The sequence below is a fragment of the Odontomachus brunneus genome, unplaced genomic scaffold, assembly GCF_010583005.1.
Source record: "Odontomachus brunneus isolate Ranch 3 - 2012 unplaced genomic scaffold, Obru_v1 Obru_scaffold_100, whole genome shotgun sequence".
Taxonomy (NCBI): domain Eukaryota; kingdom Metazoa; phylum Arthropoda; class Insecta; order Hymenoptera; family Formicidae; genus Odontomachus; species Odontomachus brunneus.
The window spans coordinates 546,776-569,245 of NW_022639550.1; the positions used below are offsets into that span (position 1 = coordinate 546,776).

Genomic DNA, 22,470 nt, shown 5'->3' on the forward strand with positions numbered 1-22,470 from the left:
AAAAAAAAAAAAAAAAAAAAAGATGAGTTTCACAAGGAACATATTGCTAAGCAGCGACTTCTGGCCTGTGTGATTCGCGAATGGATCGAAAGTATTTTATAACTGTGTAAAAAGGGAAACGGCAAAATGTGCACTAAACGCGACCACCGTGGCTTATCGTATATTCGGCCGCTTTTTGAGAGATCGGGCTAAACGGCAGTCGCCAAGTAAAAAGTTCCATTGCAGAGAAAAACAAGGGAAAAAGAGCTATCTCGCATCGCCCATACGAAGAGAAGAAGTACGTTGTATACATAGCTACCTATACCTAAGAATAACGTATTGTGACTGGGATTTTCAGATTATTTTTATTCGCTATAGAGAGCTTCGATATATAATACACATATATCGAGTTGAAAACGTTTGCGTTGGTGTAACAAGCGCGAAACGGTGTGACGAGCGACGAACGTCGTTTTTGCACGTCGCGTCCTCCCATCGCCGGAATGACGAAACCGTCGACCACTTATTCTTTAAGTTCGCTAAACAACATATCTCGAAAGAGAGGGAGAGAGAGAGAGAAAGAGAGAGCGAGAAGAAAAGAAAGAAAGAAGGGAAGGAATCGATGGTATCGGACGAGCGTGTACGTTCCAAGATAGATCGCGCGGCTGTGCGCGATTATTTTGGGGGCGCGTGAAACGGTATCGCTCGTCGAGAGGATAAATGGGAAAAAAGGTATCGAATTAATAACATACATATACAAATATCTCTACGACAAGTACTATATACTAAACACGTGTAAAGTTAAGAGTTAATAAAATCATTTTAGGGTACTCTGCGCCCTAGGGTTGATCCTTACGCTTATTCTCCGTGTCGTTCACGTCTCTCACCGTCGTCTACGAAACTCGCAAGCGAGCCACGAGTTCGTATACATGATTTCGCATCGAACGTTTGCGCAAGCAAATTATAGTCACGCGATTGGTACTTAATTCCGTCGAATCACGCGTTGATATTACGCATGAGTTTGCCTGCTATTCGATATTATTCTTCCCAACATTTTTCGAGACGCATTTTTCCCGGCAATATTTCTTTTTGCGACAATCGCCGAGTGACATGTGTCTTATGTACTCTTACATTTCATATTTACAGTTGCGGCGTTCTCACATTTGACATCTCTCGAGAAATCTCGTTAGAGCTTATGTGATATTCATCCGATTAAAAGGAGCTCACACACGCGCACCCGAGTGACGCCGTGTTCTGCAGATTATATCGCGTGGGACGTTAAACGTGACGTAACCAAATACTCCAATTCTTCTGTTATGTAAGATTTTCAAGACCGCGCGATGCACAATACGATTTTCCATTCGTCCCACGGTAAGCGGTTTGAGCCTACGTGCAAAATAATTTGCGTTGCGGATTTGTGTCATTCAAGCGAATAAATACATTTTTTATTATCTTGCGGTTTAGGCGAGGCAATCGTAAGGAGAGATAACAGCAACAAATCTGGGATTCCAAACGACATTTTGATCATTCTCTCGATAAATAACAATGTAAGTACCTCATATTTTTTGTTTATACGAGAATAAACAGTGAACAGCTGTTCGCGGAGACGGATTATCATTTTGCGCACCGACCTACATTTCTATTTCTCGAAAGTATTATGCGCCGTTCCATTCTGCAATTTAAATTTCTCGATAGAGGAAAAATAATTGAAAATAGCGCAACACACACATACATTTTGCAAAAACGAAGTCTCGATTGTTACATTTGTTATCTTTTTTTTAGCGTCCCACTATATATGTTTCCGTGTGAAAAACTAGAATCGCGTCTCGTGACGATCCCTTGCGTCTGACCGGAAGAAGTTATTCACGATGCAGCGCGATTCAAGGATTGATCGCAGCGAGAAGATAAACGAATGCTGCCTCGTGGATGCATCTCGACGTTGCGAGATGAAAAGAGACTTATTAGCGTCTCAGCGCGGGATTTGGCGGAATATTTAATATTTATTGCAACAGATTCTCTTTTATCACCGTAAAGACGAAATTATGACGCTGCGGCATGTAACACGTTTTGTGACGTATTTGATCGCCCAGGTGGTGTTATCTCGGCCGGCGAGGGACAGGCACGTGCTTCTGCGACGATTTGATCACTCATTACGAAACATAGAGATGGATGCTTCTCGTTTTCGTTTGGTGAAAGCTATCTTATCTTAACGTTTGTTTAGCAACCATTAGCTAAACGCTTACTCAGTATTGTCAACCGTTGAACCAATATAACCAATATCTTTCTGTAATTGATATCGCATTAATGCTTTACTTTTTTGCGATAAAAATCATTTTCCTATTAAAAAATTTCTATTGAGACCTCAAAATATCCGAAAAATTTTCCATATGAGATCTCAATTATTTCATAATATCTCAATTAAGATATATGAAATATAGAAAAGCTTCTTCTTTCTTTAATTTTTAGATTATATCATAAATGTTATATTACAGTAACTAAATATTTATAATATACGTTAAAAATTTAAAAAGAGAAAAGCTTTTCTATTTATATGATATTTCAATTGAGATATCATATGAAATAATTGAGATCTCATATAGGAAATTTTTCGAGAATTTCATTTGAGATTACAATCGAAATTTTTCAATAGGGTTTGTAGTAAAACTACGGTAGTGTGAAGAATGCGCTTGTTCGTAGAAGCGACGGGAGTGCGCACAGCAGCACGGATGATACAAATCTGTCTCATCAGTTTTCCCTCTCGCTCATATTTTCTCGTTTCGTAAAGGCTGACGCGTGACTCAAGTCTAATATTTAAAGGTATCTCAAAAACGGCGTTACTTATCGATCATCGATCCGTCATCCTCGCAATTCGCACGTGTGTCACTATGAACGCGTAGCGCACGAAGGCGGGACACGCACGTGTAAATATTTACTGGCGCATGCGCGACTAGCTCGTCCGTAGGGTCACGTGACCGCGCGCGGTATAAAACGGTGCCGATGCGCCGGCCGGTATTACAACCGTAGAAAACTTCCGCAGGAGTGGACACGACGCGGTCGTTTGTGGACCTCGCCAGGAAAACAAAGGCGACGAGGAAACCCGAGGGAAACATTGCGCCAGCCTTATCAGAGTCGCGCGGTCTTGAAACCTGCTTGACCTGCACCGAACGTGCGCCGTGCACGAGGACGAGAGACGCGCGCGCTTCTGCATCCTGAAGTTGGCGAAAAGTCGCCGATTAATCTCGTCGCGCTCCGTGTGAGCTGGGTCGTGACTTGTTCGGGTCGCGTCATTGAGGCGACCGTTGAGCGGCGATCTGGAGACATACTCTCGACGCACCACGACGACCCGCGGCCGTGGGGCGCTTGCGAGAGTTCATTCGTCCCGAAACACGTGCGGCGCAGGCGGGCAAGACGAGCGGGTGCAAACTCTACTCGGATCTCAATTTCGCGGACCTCAATTTCTCATAGTTCGCCCGTGACCACCGCTGCTGGCGATGGACGCCAAGAACGAGTGGGACTACTCCATCGAGAACGGTAAGTGTGCACCGAGTATCTTTCGAAATCGCGCGTTGATCGATCTTGTGCGCAATTTCAAATTCCCTCACCGTTGTGTCTCACCGTTACTATTGTGCGATATGCATGTCGCAACCGCCCCGATACCTTGTCGCGACTTTGAGATTGTAAAAATGCTCAGCGGTTGTGCGTAAGAGAGAGAAAGAGAGAGAGAGAGGGAAATGACAAAGTGCCACAACAGGACTCGCGAGGAGAGCCCTCGGGGAAAGTTTCAGAGGAAAACGTGCCGCGCGAGAATTTCATTATTCTTCCACGATCGGTTCTCGCGATTATCACGCTGCTGTACGATTTTCCCGCAAGTCGCGCGAATATTTAGCGCTCGGCGATTCGCGTATATCGCGTCTAATGAGCACACATTGAAATTATCGATTGTCCATTTTGTCACGACGTGCATCCGTGATTGTCATCCGATACGCATACATGCCATATTTCTCCACTTAATATTGCAATCACTATTACGCAGTCGCCACTGGGCGTATTTAGTTTGCAGTTTGAAATTAACTACGGTCGACGTATACATACATGCGCGATAACTCCTATCGCCGGAGTTAATTGAATCGGCCGTCGCACAAGAGGCGATAAACTAACTTTGCTAGAAGTCATGGTTGGGAATCTTCTTTCCAAGAGGAAAAAAAGGCATTCTTTGCAGAAAAGTAACGTAGGTTTGAGAAAGTATTCGGACCTGCGTCTCAAGTAGGAACGCACACGCGCACACACACATGAAATAACGAAAGTTTCTAACGAATTAGAAGCAAGAGCGTGTAATTTTCATACAAAGACGTCTTCTCTTGTATCCTTGCCGTTATAAAGTCACTTTCTTTGTTCCTTTTTTTCTCTTCCTCTCTTTTTCTTCTCTTTCTCCGTCTACCGGGCAATGGAAAGTTGGATAATAAGTTTGTCAGTTTTTTCATTTTGTTGTGACGCGCGCTTTCTTAGGGCGTTCCGTCAAATGTGACAACAACAAAACCCATTAGCCGCACGTGTAAACCTTTCTCCGTTATTCTCCAAGTTCCTCTTTTCTCTCTCTCTCTCTCTCTCTCTCCCCCTCTCATTAAAGTTCCGCGAAAACTTTGTACTTTAATAATCTCGTGATATCAGCTTGTTTTTTCTTGACTTTCCTTATCAACTCTCTACCGTCGACGTTAACTTTCCAATTAATGATAATACTCATCTCGTTGAAAAATCTCACAAGTGCTTTTATGTAATAATATTTCCAAGCGCGCGAAAACATCCGGCGTTATCTTGTCGCAAATATCATGGTTATTTTCAGCAACATCCGCGATTATCAAGTATGCGATAATCGCGCGCTTTGACCTGCTGTCCGCGCTATGCGTGCGATTCTTTTTACATTAATCGACTCGCATTAATCGATCCCCTTGCGAACGCACCGATCAACCATAAGTCGCGAGACAAACGTCTCGGACACGAAAGGATCAGTGAGAGATGCGCCGTAGTGACGCATTTTCTCCCAAACCCAGGTTGTCACCCCCATTTTCGGGGGGAGAGCCTTCGTCGACTTCGGTTGCCGGATGGCACCGGAGGCTCACTGACCCGGGGCCGTTGTCTTCGCCCTCGAATGCAGGGCGAGCGGGCCGTGCCAAGCGTACGGGGGTGCTTTCTCAGCCTTCGTGGAACACGGGGCACGACTCCGTGGGTAAATGAAAATCAATAGTTTTCTTCCGTACTCTAGGCCGATGCACCTGTTCCCGCGGAAAGTACAGGCGCGCACCGGCACACCGACACGGACGCTCGCACACACGCACAGTCGTGCACATGCAAGCGGTCACGCATACATAGGCGGGGGGTCGCAGACCCAGTTTCACTTTGTTCCGTCGGGTTGCCGTGCATGCCCCCGAAACGCCCTTAATCTCGAGTCAATTTGTCAGCGCTATCTTTCAGCCGATTGCGAGCGACGGCCGCGAACGTGCGCACCGATTGTGAGTATCGCGAATCGCATGCATCCTCGGGATCGGGATCGTTGCCAAAATCGTAGATAGATAGAGAGAGAGAAAGAGAAAGAGAAAGAGAGAACCTCGTGCAGCGATGATTAAGTCATTTGGCTGCTAAGCCGGTAGCTTGGTCGCGGCTGAGAAAGGCTCGTTGCTTGAAATTGATCGATGTATTTGGCCGTCATAAATTATTTCAGAGAATCCACTGTTCCCACGATGCCTCTTGTGTAATTGCGGGTTACCGTTTCGCGACTCGAGCAAGACATTTTACCGGGGTATTGATCTCATTTGCGGTTTCGCAAAGATCAGGGAATCTCGGGCGATTGCGCGGAATCGATTGCGCTGATAATGATTCGCAAAATCGATGCTTTTAACGATTTATACGCGATTTTTCTCTCTTAAGTGTGTCTGTCTATGTGTGTGTGACACGATTAGTATGATTATCGGTATGTCGAGACTCACGACTAAATTCGAGTCGAAGCTCCACCGCGAAAGGATCAAATCGTTGAAAGATTAATGTGTACAACATGGTGGCATTTGTGTATTGTATATTCTATGTCACGCTGCACCGCAGTACGTCTCTATCGATTTAGACTGTCTCTGAAGCGAATGTTCGATTTCAGTTGAATCCCATCCAGGATAAAAATGACAAATACTTTCATTCCATTTCTCCCAACCGTCGAATGTTCGAATGTCGTTGAACCTGATGGGCCTGAAATCGCAAGATGAAAGGTCCTGAAAACGGAGAACGCGCGAAAGATTACATGGTCGCCGATTTCTCGAACTGGCGCGAAAGAACATCGCGAAGAGAAACGGAGAAATCGTGCTCAAGTGCATTTAACATATCGGTCGATTGTGCACAGAAAAAGGATCTCAGTGCGTGTAACTGAATAGAGAAACCAAACGGAGGCTTATGATTTTTCCAAACAGTGTTGAGCATTGATCGATTAAAATTTTCTTGGACTGAAATGATCGGCAAATTAGTCATCCAAATTTATCAATCGTGCCATTATAAAATTATATGAAATTTTATCGATGGTTACACGACATTTTCCCGAAAACTATTATAGATGGGAAAATGTTGGTACCAACAAAATTATTGCCCGAGGCAACATAATTATTTCTGCGGATCAGTGACTCCGTTAAAGTAGTAAGTCCATAAATTTTGTAGAGTCGTTTTGACATATGCGTGCGTATATGTCAAATAATAAATATTATATAACATAAGTGCATTGTAACATTTAATTAAAAAGAGAATAAATAAAGATTACATAAATACGTGAAAACAAAGTGCATAGAGATGAACAAAGTGAAAAAGTGGCTTATATATTTATATGTAAGAAGATAAAAATTATTATATCAAACGCAATTAAACGTAACTATGATTCCAATGTGAAGAACGATGTTTCAATCATAAATGATATTTATTAAGGCACGTCAAAAAACTGAAAAGTTAATAATTACGTTTAATTACGTTTGATATAATTTATCCTCTTACATATAAGTATATAAACCACTTTTTCACTTTGTTCATCTCTATGCACTTTGTTTCCACTTATTTGTGTAGTTTTTATTTATTTCTTTTAACTGAATGCCACAATGCACTTATGTTATATAATATTTGTTATTTGACACAACACACATGTATGTCAAAACGACTCCGCAAAATTCATGGACTTACTACTTCAACAATGTGACTAATCCGCAAAAATTAAAATTGTATTGCCTAGGAGTTTTTGTTGGTACCAACATTTTTCTATCTAATTTTCGGGAAAACGTCGTGTAACCTCATCGATTGGTGAAATTAATTACTAATCAAATACTTTGATGTGATTGATGACTATACTCTGATTAATAATTAATTTCATCAATCGATTAAATTATTTTAATTATACTTTCAACGACTGATTAATTTTCGTTATTGATTTGCCCATTACTTCAGTCGAAGAAAACTTTGATTGATTAAAGTCTAATACTGGACTTCTCAAGTGGCAGAAAATCATTTACGCGAACCGAGTATCTCTTCTCGCATGGTAGTCTGATTGGCGCGTGGCCTTAAGATAGTATTTCCCGAGATTCATCGGATCGCAAGGTTGAACGAACCTTCGAACAGTCGCCAGTCGTTCGCGTCTGTTTGGCGATCTCGTAAGATCGCGAACGTGACGGAGATGCAAGTCGTCACATTGACCGTCGATAGAACCGTTCACCGTGATCTCTCGATGGCACACTTTGACATTGCTCTCCTTTTCTTCGGTTTACACACAGTCTCGCGATTGCCATGGCCAAACTTAGGCGAGTCTGTGACAGAGGCGCGCCACCGAGGAAAAGAAGAAAAAGGATTCTTGACCTAAATCGCGAGTAGTCTTTTATTTTGCGCTGATCGGCTGGAGCGCAAGGACGGCTAATTATTCTCACAGGCGAACGGAGGATAATCGTCGGTCTCCCGACGGATATTCCACCTCGCAGAGTCCCTCGCGCACCGCTATCGGCGCTTTTTGACTTAAAAACCGGCCGAGAGAGCCGAGACCGCACCGTCGCGTTTTATTACCGTCGCGGTTATCCTCCAACGGGAATACGTGTGTGTGACCGTTGGTCTCAATGTCACAGACGGATTTATTACGCTCTTACGCCTACAAATGATTAACTCGCCTCGCGCTGCCGGCTCCTGCGCCTCCAATTTTTTCTAACGACGCGGCGAGCATTGTATTCCGAATGTTTTACACGCAATGCTCACATCTTGAAAATTACATAATTCTGACCTTGACAAAAAAAATATCTTTCTTCTACACGAAGGAATTATGCAGTAAAAACTACAATAAAACTTTTGTAACGTTGGACAATATAGAATTATGCCCGAAATTTCTATATATATATGTATTTATTACTTCATTTACATAGCTAAAAAGGGACTTGGTTTACAACATATTTCCTTATCTACACTCATTCCTCCATACCGCTAACTATCACTTTTATACAATTAATATTCTTTCCTAACATCACAAACTTTATTCAGACTCCATTCAATTATACCATACAATGCCTTCTCATTCCTTAACTTATCCCTATATCAGGTACGTGTACACAGTTGTTCTTTCAAGTTCGCGATATTGAAATTCGATCAGCTCGGATCAATTTCGTTTTCGCAATATGCGTATCGACGAGATGACCGAACATGGTCGTACGCACAACACTTGCGACCACCGCAAGCCCGATGACGATCATTCGAGAACTTCCAGTTCCCGAGGGAAGGACGCGAGAAAGGCACGAGCGAGCGAGTGATGTATGCATCAGAGAGTCAAGTGACGCGTGCATGATGCACGCGCTGCATGCACAAGCGCACTTACGTGCCGCATATTGTGTCACTATCACGTGTGATCTCAGAATTAAGCCTGATCACGCGGAAGCTGACGGTGGCTCAAACGTTACGAAATTCCTTTTCTTAGCATCCGCGCTGATCGATCGGCTCGAGTCGATACGTGCGTATTCTATCCGCGCAATGTCATACTTTCATTGGCATTCTAAGTCCTTCGCGCGAAGAGAACCCTCGCTAAAAGACGCGTTCGACACCTAATGGCACAGCAAATAACGTCGAGATCACGTGTGCCGATAAGGAAAGATTAATGCGACGGCACGTGACGTATATGTCACCGATAAGGAAAGCGCGTGATCATTAAGGATAATCGGCTGGATCGGCTCTAATCGGCCGAAAGTTCGTATTGACCCAAATTTCGCGATTCGTTTTCAGTTGGTTCTCACAAACGGCTGAGATCTTGCAAAAGGCGATAAATTATATCATTTCAATGAGCGGCTTTCGTCGAGGTTTCAGCCGCTTATCGTTCCGCTGATGCGTCGTATCCAGCAAATATTGCTCCTGTCGTATTTTTCACGTCGCGGCGCCGCGAATTAATTTTAAAACTAACAAACATCGAGAATTCGGAGCTGACAGATGCGGGATCGGCGTGGGAGCTTCGATACGAACGAATTTCAGTCGGTTATCACTTAACACGTGTCCGATAAAAAAAAGAATACGTGTCTGTACGTAAGACTCGACGCGCGTTCCTCAGACCGTAATTAATTCCAAGACGGGACTTTTATTCGCAAGCAGTATTATCTTGTTGACGCGAGTACACCACGCGTTTCGTTCCTCGCAAATCGTATTTGCAAGCCGATTTCGCGAAGGCAGAAAACAGATCATCAATTCCACATCTCGCCTCCTGGTATTTTCGCCGACCGTTATCTTCTCTCGATCAAGCGGTGGCGACAACGTAATCTCTCTTTATCCGCTCGCGTGACGATACGTGAACGTCCGTATAGTAACTGATGTTTCCTTGTCTTGTTGCAGGCCCCAGCACATGGGTGACAAAATTCCCCATGGCGGCCGGATCGAGGCAGAGCCCGGTGAACATTGAGACCTCTCGGGCGGAATCCGACCATGAGGCTCTCAGCAGCAAACCCCTACGATGGAAATATCCGGCGACGGCCTCGCGGACGCTGGTTAATCCCGGTTATTGCTGGCGAGTGGACGTCGACGGCGAGGGCACATGTGAGTGGCGTCTCGACATCGCACTCGTTGCTCTCTGTCTCGAATTATCCCATAGTCCTGATCAGAATGATCCCGATCAATTATCTGTTTTCTGCACGAAGTTACATCACCATTCATTAACAGGCTCCCGATTACTAATAAGTTCTCCTGACTGTCGCGCTGCGTCACACATGACTTATCAGGACTCGATAACTCCATATTAACTAGACTAATTGATCAGGATCGACCTGACTGGGATATAGGTTAAATTTCTAGTCGCGAGGCAGTGTTATCTCTGTAATCATTGTTATCTTCAACGTCGAGTAAAAAGGACGATTTATCGCGGTCGTCTTTTCTTTTTACACGGAAAGCATCGTTAACATATTTAACGAGGAGGTGAACAGCACCCACGGCGGCGGCACCGTGTGACTCGATCGCGTGTATGCGTGTGTGCGCGCGCGCGCGCGCGAACAAAAGAACTCTTTCCTCCCTTCGGAACGTGGAAACGCGCGATCGCGGTCGCGAAATTTTGAATTGCAGATCATCACGAGGATGCAAATGTGGCGCTTCGCGTCGCGAAATTAGCGTAGCGCCGTCCGTACTATCCAGAGATGGCGATCCACTGTAATTTTAGACGATTGTTCGCAGCGAGGCCCGACCTCGCGTTCCATCCGATGCATTCTATAAACATTTAACATTGGCAACGACGCGCTCTGCAGCTCGTTAAATTAGATCCCGCGGCCGCACCAGCGATGCACCCTGCGCGAGTCGCGCCGTTCGCGGCGCTGTTCTTCTCACACAATACGGTTCTCTCTTTTTGTTATTTCTTTTTTATCTGTTTCATAAATCGCACATGCGCTGCGGAGTGCGATGTCTTATGTAAGAGACGTGAACGCGATACGACACACGTTTGTTTTGTTTTGTCGCGATATTACGTGTTGCGAGAACGTCTCGGGCGGGGTGGAAAGGGGGCGAGTATCAGTTCGCGCGCTACACAGGGCGATTTGAAATAACAACCGTGAACCGCGTGTACGAATATTCCCGCAGTGCACTTGATCGTACGTCGTTACGAAGGTTTCACTGTCGAGTTCGTGCCACTTAGGGGAGGAGGAGGGGAGGGCCTTTTACCTTCGCGGAGAATGCCTGGGGCGTATTCGAAATGAGGACGACCGTGCCGCGACGTATTATGTGTATTCATACGTGGCGCGCGCGCGCGCGGAGCAGAACCGCACTCTATGGGCCGATATGTGACACAAAACAACAGATAGAATGCCGCGATAATTGTACGCGACGTTTACTTTTAGCGCTCGCGAGGACTCCAGCACACGCGCTCGTTCCTTTCTCATTGAGGAATCCCATTCATGAGGAGGAGTCGCACGCTAGGAGGAAAATTCCGTCCGGCGCCATTTTCGTTAGCCTCGGGATCGTCGCGGCGCGATCGTTCGCGAAAATTTACCTTGTTCTTGTTTATAACGAGTAATTTTAGATTGTAGACAAACGCGCTCGCGTGGCGTTAAAACGCGCGCCAAATTTTCCGTGCGATTTATCGCGACAGACGGGGGCGAGACGACGACAAAGACGGCAACGACGACATGATGAAGTGCGTCGCACAGCGCGCGATTTTCCTCGACCGTCCGTTTCGCCGACGCAAATGAGTCACGCGGACAAATGCCACGATCCTCCTCGCTATAATCCCCTGCCCTTGCCTCCGCCTGCGGTCCACACGTAGTTTGGTTAATCAAGCGTATCCTGTAATAGAGTCGCTGTTACGTACCCCGCGCGCGACACTCCGCGTAAAAGCGCGCTCTGAAAACTTCCACGTTCGGAAGTTATACGGCGTTCGAAATTGCCCGGACGCTGCGACCGCAGATCTGTTGTTTTCAGCTGAATTGGTGCAATAAGTTAGTGTGAAACGAAATATATTTGTTTCACTCTAACTTATTGTACCGATGTGCACCAGTTCAGTTAAAAAGAACCTTATGAATCGTTGCGATCAATCGCGATAATGGCTTGGAAATAACATCCCCGCTTCTCTCTCTGACCTTCATGCGTCTAGTCCCTCAGCCGACGTCAACGAGAACGATAAGTTGTCTCACCCTCATCACGGCAATAAAAAAACTCGGTTGAAAATAGGCTCTTGACCGAACAAGATTTCCGCTCAATTAGAACTTGTTTCAGTTAAACAGAATTCGGATGGCCTCAATCGGAATTCTGACTCGTATTTTATCATATACTCGGTGGATCCAACCAAATTTTCTTTCTCGTGCACGGTAAATCCCACGGGAGAGGACGATGTTAGAAAAATGCGTTTTGACACTCGCCGAACTCATTTCCGAGGATTAAAAACGTGAAAACTCCTGGGAAAGTCCTTGAATTGACCAAAGTATCGCGGTTATATATTGAGCACTCGACTATTTCTCGCCGCAGTTTTGAGCGGCGGACCTCTGATGGATGACGTTTACAAGCTGGAGCAATATCACTGTCATTGGGGATGCAGCGATTCCAGGGGATCCGAGCACACGGTAGACGGCCAGGCTTTCGCCGGAGAGGTAGGGTGACCTAATTGTTTCCTAGGACGTGTGAACGTCCGCGTCTAAGAGCGAAAACGCGCGTTCGCGTTGATACACCTCGCGATAGCTCGGCGAATTAGATTTCACATACCGAGTAGCGGACAATTAACCGCGCTCCGCCGTTATTCGCGTTTAATGGCGCGCTCTGAAGTAGCTCGTTGATAATTCAGTCGCGTATGATTCGGTATGATTCACCGTGCGCGATCATTCGCATGAGCTTACGGCAGCGTCGACCTTGTGTCGAGAGTCGTTCGCCGTGTGAGATTTATCGTGACGCTTTTTAACTTCGTCGAGGATAAATCGAGGCTCGGCTGTGCACCACGTCTGCACGGTGGTCTTCGAGTATCTTTTCGCGCAAAGCGATCGTTCTCCCGGGAACGTGCGACGTTGCGGCGGAAGGACAGCAATTACAAACGGTGTCTGTATAATTGCGGTCTATTCTCGCATTTGTTCGGTCCTCATAAATAGCGTGTTTTTACACTCGCCTGTCTCGAACGTTGCGTCGATAATACGCCAGCAACGTGCCAAATGTTCCGAATGTTCTGGCAGCTGCGCGCCGCTGAAAGCGCGCGTATCGCGTTACGAGCGAGAAAAAAAAACAACAGGAGCGCGGAGTGGGAACAATAATTGGCATTATCGTTGAAACTGCTCGCGTGCAAATAACAGCAACGAGCGTAACGAGTCCACGTCACTGAATGTCAAAGAAACCCCCGAAGACAGATACGGACTGTTCGTAATGTTGTTGTGTGGGAGGATGCCAATAATTAGGCGGAAAAATTGCGCATTTCCTGCGCAGCGATCCGAGACCGACCAAACCGTGGCGAGAATTCTCGCTTCACGACGCTCGCCGCGGAAATGCATCGCGATCAATCGATTATGTAATCGTTGCGCCTCTGATCTTTCATAAGTAGCCGACTTCGGCCCGACCCCGTTCACGATCGCGGAAAATATCAGCGGCTCATGAATACGGGAAAAGGAAGGAAAAAACTTCCACATCGTCGGATCTGTCGGAATCGTTGACCAATGGGAGAAGTCGACGACTCGAATCGCGATCGCGACGCGAATTATTATCGTCGAGAAAAGGACGCGAGGGAAAGTCCTTTTTTGTATATCCTTTACAAGCCGTCGGTTCCTTCTGGGAACGAACGACTCTCAAGCGCTCTATGCTAATTAAACGACCGAGCTCTTAAACGCATTAGCGAGTCAATTGGCGATCGCAGCCCGCCAATTCGATCGCCGCGCACGTCCTCGATTCGTTCCGCGATGCGCTCGCGAAGCGAAGCGAACGCGTTGCGATGCACTTTCCGCCTTCGGCAACGGCAACGACGACGACGACGACGACGACGATGACGACGACGAGGAGGACGACGACGTTCGTTCTATGGTAAAATTGCACGAAACACACAAATGATATCCCGCGGCACGATCGCATCGGGGAAGTAGGTCGATCGGATGTACGGATATCCGCGGAATTTCTCAGCGTCCAGTTACCGCACCGGCGATTGCATAATCCCCCTTAACGATTAGCCGTCAGACGCAATTATCATTCATTGATGCCGATAAGGTAGCCCGCTGCATCTCCGTTCGATGACGCAGATCATCGCGCACATATGTTCGCTCCGGATTGTGTATCGCCCGTGTTGAGACACGACAGCGCGATTAAAGACAGCGCGAAGAGGTACGGCAGCGCCCGATCACCGAGGCGAGACTAGATTAGTATTAATGAACGTGTCGGGCTCTTTTCACTGGTACAAATATAGAAACTGACGTCTCTTAATTGACAGTCGACTGGAGCGATTAAAGCGATTACTCGTTGCGCCCAGTCAACCTGCTGCTTTCGCTCCTTCTCGATTGCCCGCCTATTAGACTTAATACCTCGTGATTCGGATTCATTAGAGTGAATTCCGTCTGTTTCAGTTGCATCTGGTACACTGGAACACCAGCAAGTACAAGACTTTCGCCGAAGCCGCGAAAGCACCCGACGGTCTGGCCGTTTTAGGGGTCTTCCTCAAGGTTGGTTAATGATTACGCCGCGAAGATTTCGCAAGTCTTTGACGGGAATCTTGTCGCTATCTCTGACAAGGTCTTTCTATTCTCTCATACCTATCATTTGTGTAAAGTATAAGTACTAATACCTGGACACAAATCCAACTCTGTACATTCTTCTTTCAGACAGTACAGACTGCTAAAAGATGTCTTCAAGACATGCAAGAAACGTCCAATTTTACTTAGACATCTTTAAGTCCCGGTCTACAATTTAAGCATTAAATTTTAAAAATTGATTAATCACAATCAAATGTAAGGAGAATAATCGATTGTAATTGATCAGCTTTTAAGGCTTGAATCAGCCACTGTAGACCGGGACTTATATGCCTCCCAGACGTCTTTAGAACTGCTACCTGGAGTTGTTTTGCGACCTTTAAATAAATATGAAAATTTAAACTGTCAACATAGAACATATATCCAATTTGTGTTTATGTATTCTATGTTTCTTGAAAGTTTAAACGATCGTATTTGAAGATCAAAAACAATAAAAGTGTTCAAGGTTAGGCATATGTCTAGACTGGCATTGGTATCTATACTTTATTAACTCGCAAGTGTTCGAAGCATTACAATAGAAGCCATAGTTATTTTCTAATGCGTCTTAATGCTCCACGTGCGTGACGCGCAGTTCGTACGAGTGTATCTTTATGGTTCTCTATTATAACTTTTACATAAGACGCGTAAGCTGTCCGCAAGCAGAATCCATAACAGTGTCGGCAGTCTCACTGTAATCGGTGGATTATGTAAACACAAGACAGACATAATTGTCCGGTGGATCCAACGCGAAACAAGATACATACATTTTCATCGAGCGCACGACGCTATCGTTTGCATTCGCGAGCATAAAGAATACCTTGATCGCGTGCAACTGCAATCACTCTCTTCCGCCTCGCGCAATATCTTTGTGTGCAACATTTAGGTTGCGGCTGCGCAACTCGATATCCCATAGAAACGAGCGGAGATGACGACTCGCCGCGCATTAAATGATATGTATTATCTCTCCTGTTTGCGCGAGGAGAGGAGACTCGCGAGTGGTAACTGCCGTCGTTGCGTAAAATCTGACACGTACGTGAGATCTTGAGGCAAAAGAAAATAAAGAAGAAGAAAAGCTCACGGAGCGCGTGTCTCGCTGTTTGTTTCTCGGGAAAACTATAATCATTTCTTACGTAACACCGAGGAGCTTCGAGATACGGCGATGTCGCATAAAATATAAGGGACGCAGACATCGACGGGAATTTATGTGCTATGCGTGGCGCGAGACGGCGCAACACGTCGAGCAATTCGGAAAATGTCATTGCGTAATCGATAGCGCGAGCACTGACGCGAGCATTTTAATCGAGCATTCGATTCAAGTCGCTCGATTAATTCCTTGCTGCTTCATTTCCGTTCATTGTCACCTCCGAGCTCTCACAGACGTCAAGAGAACCGTCAATTCATTCGGCACAATAACTCGTTAGGTTCTTAAATATACACGGTAACGAACGTCGACTTGATTGCAGGTTGGCAAGACCCACGAGGAGATGGACAAAATCGCGCGCCTGCTACCCTTCGTCTCGCACAAGGACGAGGAGATCGACATCACGGAGACGATCGACCCCGGGAAACTCCTGCCCGGTAAGTCGCTATCGAGCGGCCAATTTCGCGGTTCCATCCCTTTTGATCAGATATTCCGTCTATTCGTCGCGCACAGGTGCACGGCGGGCGCCTCGTGATTCGTGTCCTTGTTGTTCTTAAGGTTTGACTGCTTGCATTATTCAGTCGAAGACCTCGACGAAACTCGTCGAGTCTGTTTGCCACAAGTGAACCAAGTTCGACGTACGTTTGACCTATGCGATACCAATTAACTCGTCCGCGCGAAAGCACGCCGAAAGCGACGTGAATCGCTTCGATTACGCGCGGAAATCCTTAAGGCGAGTAACGTCGACGCCTGCCGCCGTAATTAACATTACTAACGAAAATCTCTCCTCGCGTATGCTGCCTCTCTGTCGTGTCCGCGCGACCGCACGCACCACAGTGCGCGGTGGACGAGCCGGCATGCAGAGATGCGTGAATCCGTGCATGCGCTGGGCCGACCGAATCATACCACGCCACGAGAACAAATGGGACTTTCAAGGTTCGTATTGCCTTGAACCACTTCGCGGAGCAGGAGAAGCTGCGCGCTCGAGCGTGCTCTCGCTTGCTCGCTCGCTTTTTCAGCAATTAACGAGTCCGAAAAACTCGCGTCTCTCTCTCTCTCTCTCTCTCTCTCTCTCTCTCTCTCTCTCTCTCTCTCTATCTATCTATCTATCTATCTATCTATCTATCTATCGATCTCTTTCTCGCAATCATACACGCGCCTCTTCGACCCGCTTGCATCTCGCGGCTTGTTTTTCCGAAGCCCTGCATGTTTTAGAGCACACGTGGCTGACCAGTTCAAGCTGAACGCATGTTAGGATTCATAGTGATCGATGTTCCTCTTTTTTATTACATGCTTCAACATAAAGAATTAATTCAGTCCAAGAGAAGACATCTTGCAACGCAGCATTTTTGCTCGGCGATGTCAGCAGTTCTTTTCTTTAATTTTTACGCAGATCACACGTGTGCGTGTCCAGTTGTGCAAGCATAGCGCATGTGTCATTAGCGACAGTAATTCCGTAATCATTAGTGATGACAGTTATCTTGCACTTTAGACTTGACTGCATTCGAATCGAGCAGTTCTCTATTTTCCCATTTACGGCACGGCATTGTGTGTGCGTGAATTTCCTGCGTTTTCGCCTATGCGGATCGTTATCCGAAAGACATTAACTCCAATATATCCTCCTTATGTTGTTACTTATCGTTATTATTTCGAAGACACGTCCGTACCGATGACACTGAAAGATAAGACGAATGGTAGCTTCGCATTTTCACGAAGTGTTTTCTCTCTGGGAGAACGTAAGTGGTACATTAATCAAATTGCGAAACACTCTCCACTCTCCGCAGTCGTTGTATTGCACGTTTTGTTAGTCATTCTTCGATTCGCGAGATACGGTATCCTCCGCACGAGTAAGTGAAGATATATCTGTAATTCTTTGGATACTTCACCACGAGCCTCAAGTCCCGTGATAAAGCAGAAGGTGCCATCCAATTGAGATTTCCTCGAGAGGCTTTTTCCCGAATTCCTAAACTTAATTGAATGATACGAAGAGCCAAATGACTTCTTCATGTCATGATGGAATCATAATACAAAGATTTTGTTGTTTCACAATACGATTGATTTCACGCAAATTATATAGCGGAATGTTTTTCGATTTAAATCGGTATTTGGATACAAGTTTATCTAAGTTCCGTTATGTTGCTTTAATTGTCAACACAGAAGTTAGCCGGTTAGAGTTTATGCGTATTTTTTTCTATGTAAAACAATTTTAACGTGTTTCTTTTTTTTGTATTTAGATGATAACGGATACTGGACGTACTTGGGCTCTCTGACAACACCACCGTGCAACGAGAGCGTCACCTGGATCCTCTTCAAGAAGTACATCGAAGTGTCTCATCGACAACTGAACATTTTCCGTAATTTGCGAAAGTTCCCGCGTGGCGAAGAGTGTCCCTGTCATGAAAATCACGGGGCGGTGAGTACTCCAGCGAATGCGTGTACTATATATTGCCTCGGGGCATCGCGATCGGGCTATTTCTTCTTTCATTCGCGAGTAACTCGCCGCGGCAGCTCCCTGTTGTTCCCCCGGTCTCTCCTTATCTGAAACGGTCGCAAGGATTTCCCCATATCGTTTTCCTGTTCTATCGTTTCGCGTTTCCTCCTCCTCCGTTTGATAAATGAATCGCGACGCGGTGTCGCGATCAACATGACGGCGAACGCCTCTGCGGCGACGCGATTACCATTTTTCCAGTCGCGAGATGCATATCGTCGCGTGGCCAGTCGCGTTCTTTTTTTCTTTCGCTCGATATACATCAAGCGCGGAGTAGCCGGGCTATTTTTAGGTATCCGGGACGTTGACGACCGGCAACACGTTCCCGTCTCGTCGACAGGAGTGCATTGCGGGTAGACAGCATCGTCGTCGTTTCTAATTTCCTCTTTTTATCTTTCTCTCTCTCTCTCTCTCTCGCCTCCGCAGGTGATCAACAACTTCCGTCCGACCATGCCGCTGGGAAATCGCGTCCTGCGGGAGTGCGGCAGCTTCTAAGGATACCTCCGCGCCTCCCCCGGCGCCTGGGACGATGATTCGCGACCCTCTTCTTCTCGCCACGTCGTTTCTGCGAGCCATCGATCCCGGGAGCGACGACCACAGATCCACGACACGGCCGCTAACGGGCGACGCTGGCGTTCAACGTGCCTTTCGATTAATCAACGAACACTCGCGCGTCTCGTGAACAACGGCTTGCCAGAGCCCGTAATCGAAGCTCTATGTATCGTGTAATCGATTCCACGGCAGACGGACCTCCGCTTTACAGATTAGGAATAAATATTCATACGTGTGCGGCTTTGCCGCGCGGCATTGTCTTCGTATCACTCATGTAGATTACGGAACGACTCGCGGAGCTCAGGGTGTAACGCCGTTACTTCGCGCGGAATGCATCGTAAGATGAAAACGCCGGATATGCGCCGGTTGTGTCACATCCTTCATAACGGAGAATTTCACTCGCGCATTCGCGATCGCCATATTTCAAGATGTCTCTCGTATTGCGCGTTATTCGTCAATTTTGTCGAGGCATCGGCCGTAAGTAGGGAAGACCGAGCCTAAGTTGGCAAAACCGGTTATTTCCAGTATTTTCCAACAAGTTATCAAAAATTAAGCAAGCAAGGTTTTTAAACATGGCTTCGAAATCCCTGCTTGCTTGATTCTAAATCTGTTAGAGAATAGTGAAAATAATCGCCAACTTATTCCAATAATAAAGTAGCCTCGGTTTTCCCCACAAAATATCTTTAATCAGTTGGACGTATTTTGACAGCAGATAGACAAACACACATATACACAGAGTAGCAGAAAGATTAAAAAATATTCGATGAGGCGTAATTACAGATAATTACGATCGACTGCAGTCTTCAGGGACTTTGTCGCGTCAGTGTCGATCTCGTGTATCTGCCTGAATATAATATCGTGTCCCTGAATAATCCGAAATAGCGCGATGTGGGCAATTAATTTGAGACGTGGCTTACGTTTAAGGAACATTCAATTCGAAAGATTTCTTCTTTTTCCGATCGCCCGAAATCGCGCCTATATGTATTCCGTTCGTCGGCTGGATAAATCTATCTCGACGTCGTCGACACAGCAGACGCTTCGTCTGGTCAGGGTCATTCCGAGTAACGGCTAAATGGCAGGGACAGCATACACATCACGCATACGTGCGTGAGCATTTCATTTTAATTCAAGTGCAATTACGAGTGAAACGTAGATGAGACGTTATAGAGCGTCTGCTTTTCACGCGAGGAAATGTCGCTTTCTCGTTAATTAGACTCACACGATTCAACGGTAAGTAGAAACTCTGTTGCTTGCGTACGCGGCCGAAAAAGCGAACGATGTAGTTGCCTGTGCGTGTAGACAAGTGCGCGATCCGATGGATAAAACGAAACGAGTAAATTGTGATAGCGCATTAATCGGCCGTCACGGTTCAAGGTGTCTTATTACGTGCACGTTAAATTAATGTGCATTGAATGCGTGGCGGGATGTAATTCTTTTTTAAACACGATGACTCTCGCAACGTGCGCGACGCGCGCTATGTGAGCGAATGCACGCGAGGAAAGTTCCGTCGTGGCGTTGGATCGATTCGTCCACGAGGAGACAAACGTGGACGAATCTGATCCGGCTCTCCTGCGGAAAGCACGATGATCCAGGCATCGTTCTCACGTACGTATGTACGTGTACTACATTATACGCATATATGTTACGCATATATGTGGCGTCCGAAATAGCTGTCCATTTATGAGTAAAGGCACGCTTCTGTTGACCCTCGAGAAACGCGAGAGATATCTGACAGCGTGATATATAGAGGCGACATTGCGCGACTTCATTCAGCTGCACGATGCAGTAGAGAGCTGTCTCATGCGTGCGCTTGAGAGCGACAACCTCGTTCTGCGTCTCTCTTTTCTTCACGGTGATGAAAAGAGATGCAGATCGGGGGGAGGGGGTGGTAGTTCATCGCGACATTGCACACGTCAGGCAGCTCTGCGACACGTACACGTGCAGAAAGAGCGTTCACGATGAAATTCATGTGACATAATCGCGTTGCACAAAGTTTATCGCGCGCGCGACTGATGCCTCGAGCAACAAGTGATGCTGATGCCGCGGCTGCAGCGGACGGACATCTATCGCGAACGCGACTTTAAACACACGGCAACAGGTAACAATGACGTCAGTGCCTCCAAAAGTCAAAGGTGAGAGATTGCAACAAGCTCTCCCCGGTGATTTCGCCGATGCGAGTTGGAAGAAAGAAATATCGTAAATTAAAAGAGAGTATTTTCTTCTGCAAAATTCTAATGCGCACACGATACAAATGACGCCTCAGGAATACGAAGACATCAATCGCGGGCCGCGGACATCTCGAGCGTCAACAGCTTTTTAATAATCTAGACTATAGCTTCATTTTACTTCGTGCCATAAGCTGGTGAATTTTATGTATCATAACGTGCTACTCTTTGCGACGCATGTCGAACATGTATATTTATCGTTACATATACATATACATTTTATCGTTACATGTTCTCAGGAATTGCTTATTTGTAAGATGCGGAGTTTCGCGAGATCTCTCACATGCGAATGTGAGCCCTTTCCTCGAGGCTGGTACAAGAAACAAGGTAACGACGACCCGTCATCTCCTCGACGATGCATGCGTTCGCGACAGAAGGCTCGCTGCGAAATCTCGCGAAACTCCGCACTCCTTTACGGTTCGTTCCGCGACGGGCCGTAGAATGACGCCTTCTTTCATCGCGACGGCACCTCGTCCCCGTTGTTGTCGATAGGAACTTTTCTTCGATTCTCTACAGAATGTGGCAGAGTCGTTTGCGAAACGTACTCTATTGTATCTTCTAACGACGCCGACGACGTGCTGCACCGATGTACGAACCTGTCGTCGTAGATGTGGGGGTGCGATATGTATTTGTATTTCGTAGCCTCGACTGTGATAGAGAGAGAGAAAATAAAGGGTTTTATTCGTTCTCGTGTGGGTGATATTCGCGTCGTGACCTCACCTCCCGGTCGTTCATTACGCGCGATCCTCCAGACGCCGCTCGCAAAACGCAGAGTGAATTCTCGTGTCGAGAGCCGCGAGCGCGCTTCTATTCTGAGACGCCGCACCGCGACTCGTATGAAAGGATACAAGGCCAGCAACCGCTAATCCTCATGCTCGACTTTGATGTTCACCGTCGTCGAACAGGACCAGTTTCAGGTAGACGAGGAGGAAAATCGTGTATGTACGAGAGAAGGTGCGCGCGCGCGACACCTTGGTACGAGCCGAGAGGCTCTTTCCTGTAATTCCTTGAAAATCCATGACGCCCCTCCGAGGTACGAAATTACGTCTCGTGCAATGACGCTGAAACGGTGCAATTACCGTACACGTGCCAACAAAATTGGAGCGCGCGCGTGAAGCCGATTGAAAAACCACAAGTTGTATCGCCTGCGTCATTTCCGCACCCGAGATCTATCCAAAACTCCACTCAACGGGTAGACTAGCATTTAATTAACCAATCTGAACAAAGAGAACTATGATTTCTTTATCATGACTAGTTAATTGAATGTTACTCTACTCGTCGAGTAAGATTTTGAAACGTTGTCCGGAAGAGTTTTATTTTCCGCGATCGAATTCTCTCTCTCTCTTTTCCTTTCTCTCTCTCTCTCTCTCTCTCTCTCTCTCTCTCTCTCTCTCTCTC

At 46.3% G+C, this 22,470-nt stretch overlaps 1 protein-coding gene and 1 long non-coding RNA gene across 2 annotated transcripts; both read left to right on the plus strand.

Moving 5' to 3' along the window:
* The first annotated feature begins 6 nt into the window (after nucleotides 1-6).
* LOC116848790 lies at nucleotides 7-2,244 on the plus strand. Its single transcript, XR_004379019.1, has 3 exons — nucleotides 7-1,347; nucleotides 1,441-1,523; nucleotides 1,759-2,244. It is a non-coding gene; the product is annotated as an uncharacterized LOC116848790 (long non-coding RNA).
* A 735-nt stretch (nucleotides 2,245-2,979) lies between these two features.
* Nucleotides 2,980-21,759, plus strand: LOC116848762 (carbonic anhydrase 2). Its single transcript, XM_032825200.1, has 7 exons — nucleotides 2,980-3,507; nucleotides 9,838-10,038; nucleotides 12,445-12,566; nucleotides 14,505-14,600; nucleotides 16,130-16,244; nucleotides 18,042-18,220; nucleotides 18,722-21,759. Exons 1-7 carry the CDS (start codon nucleotides 3,468-3,470, stop codon nucleotides 18,788-18,790), a joined length of 822 nt encoding a protein of 273 aa, XP_032681091.1. The 5' UTR covers nucleotides 2,980-3,467; the 3' UTR covers nucleotides 18,791-21,759.
* The last annotated feature ends 711 nt before the right edge of the window (nucleotides 21,760-22,470 follow it).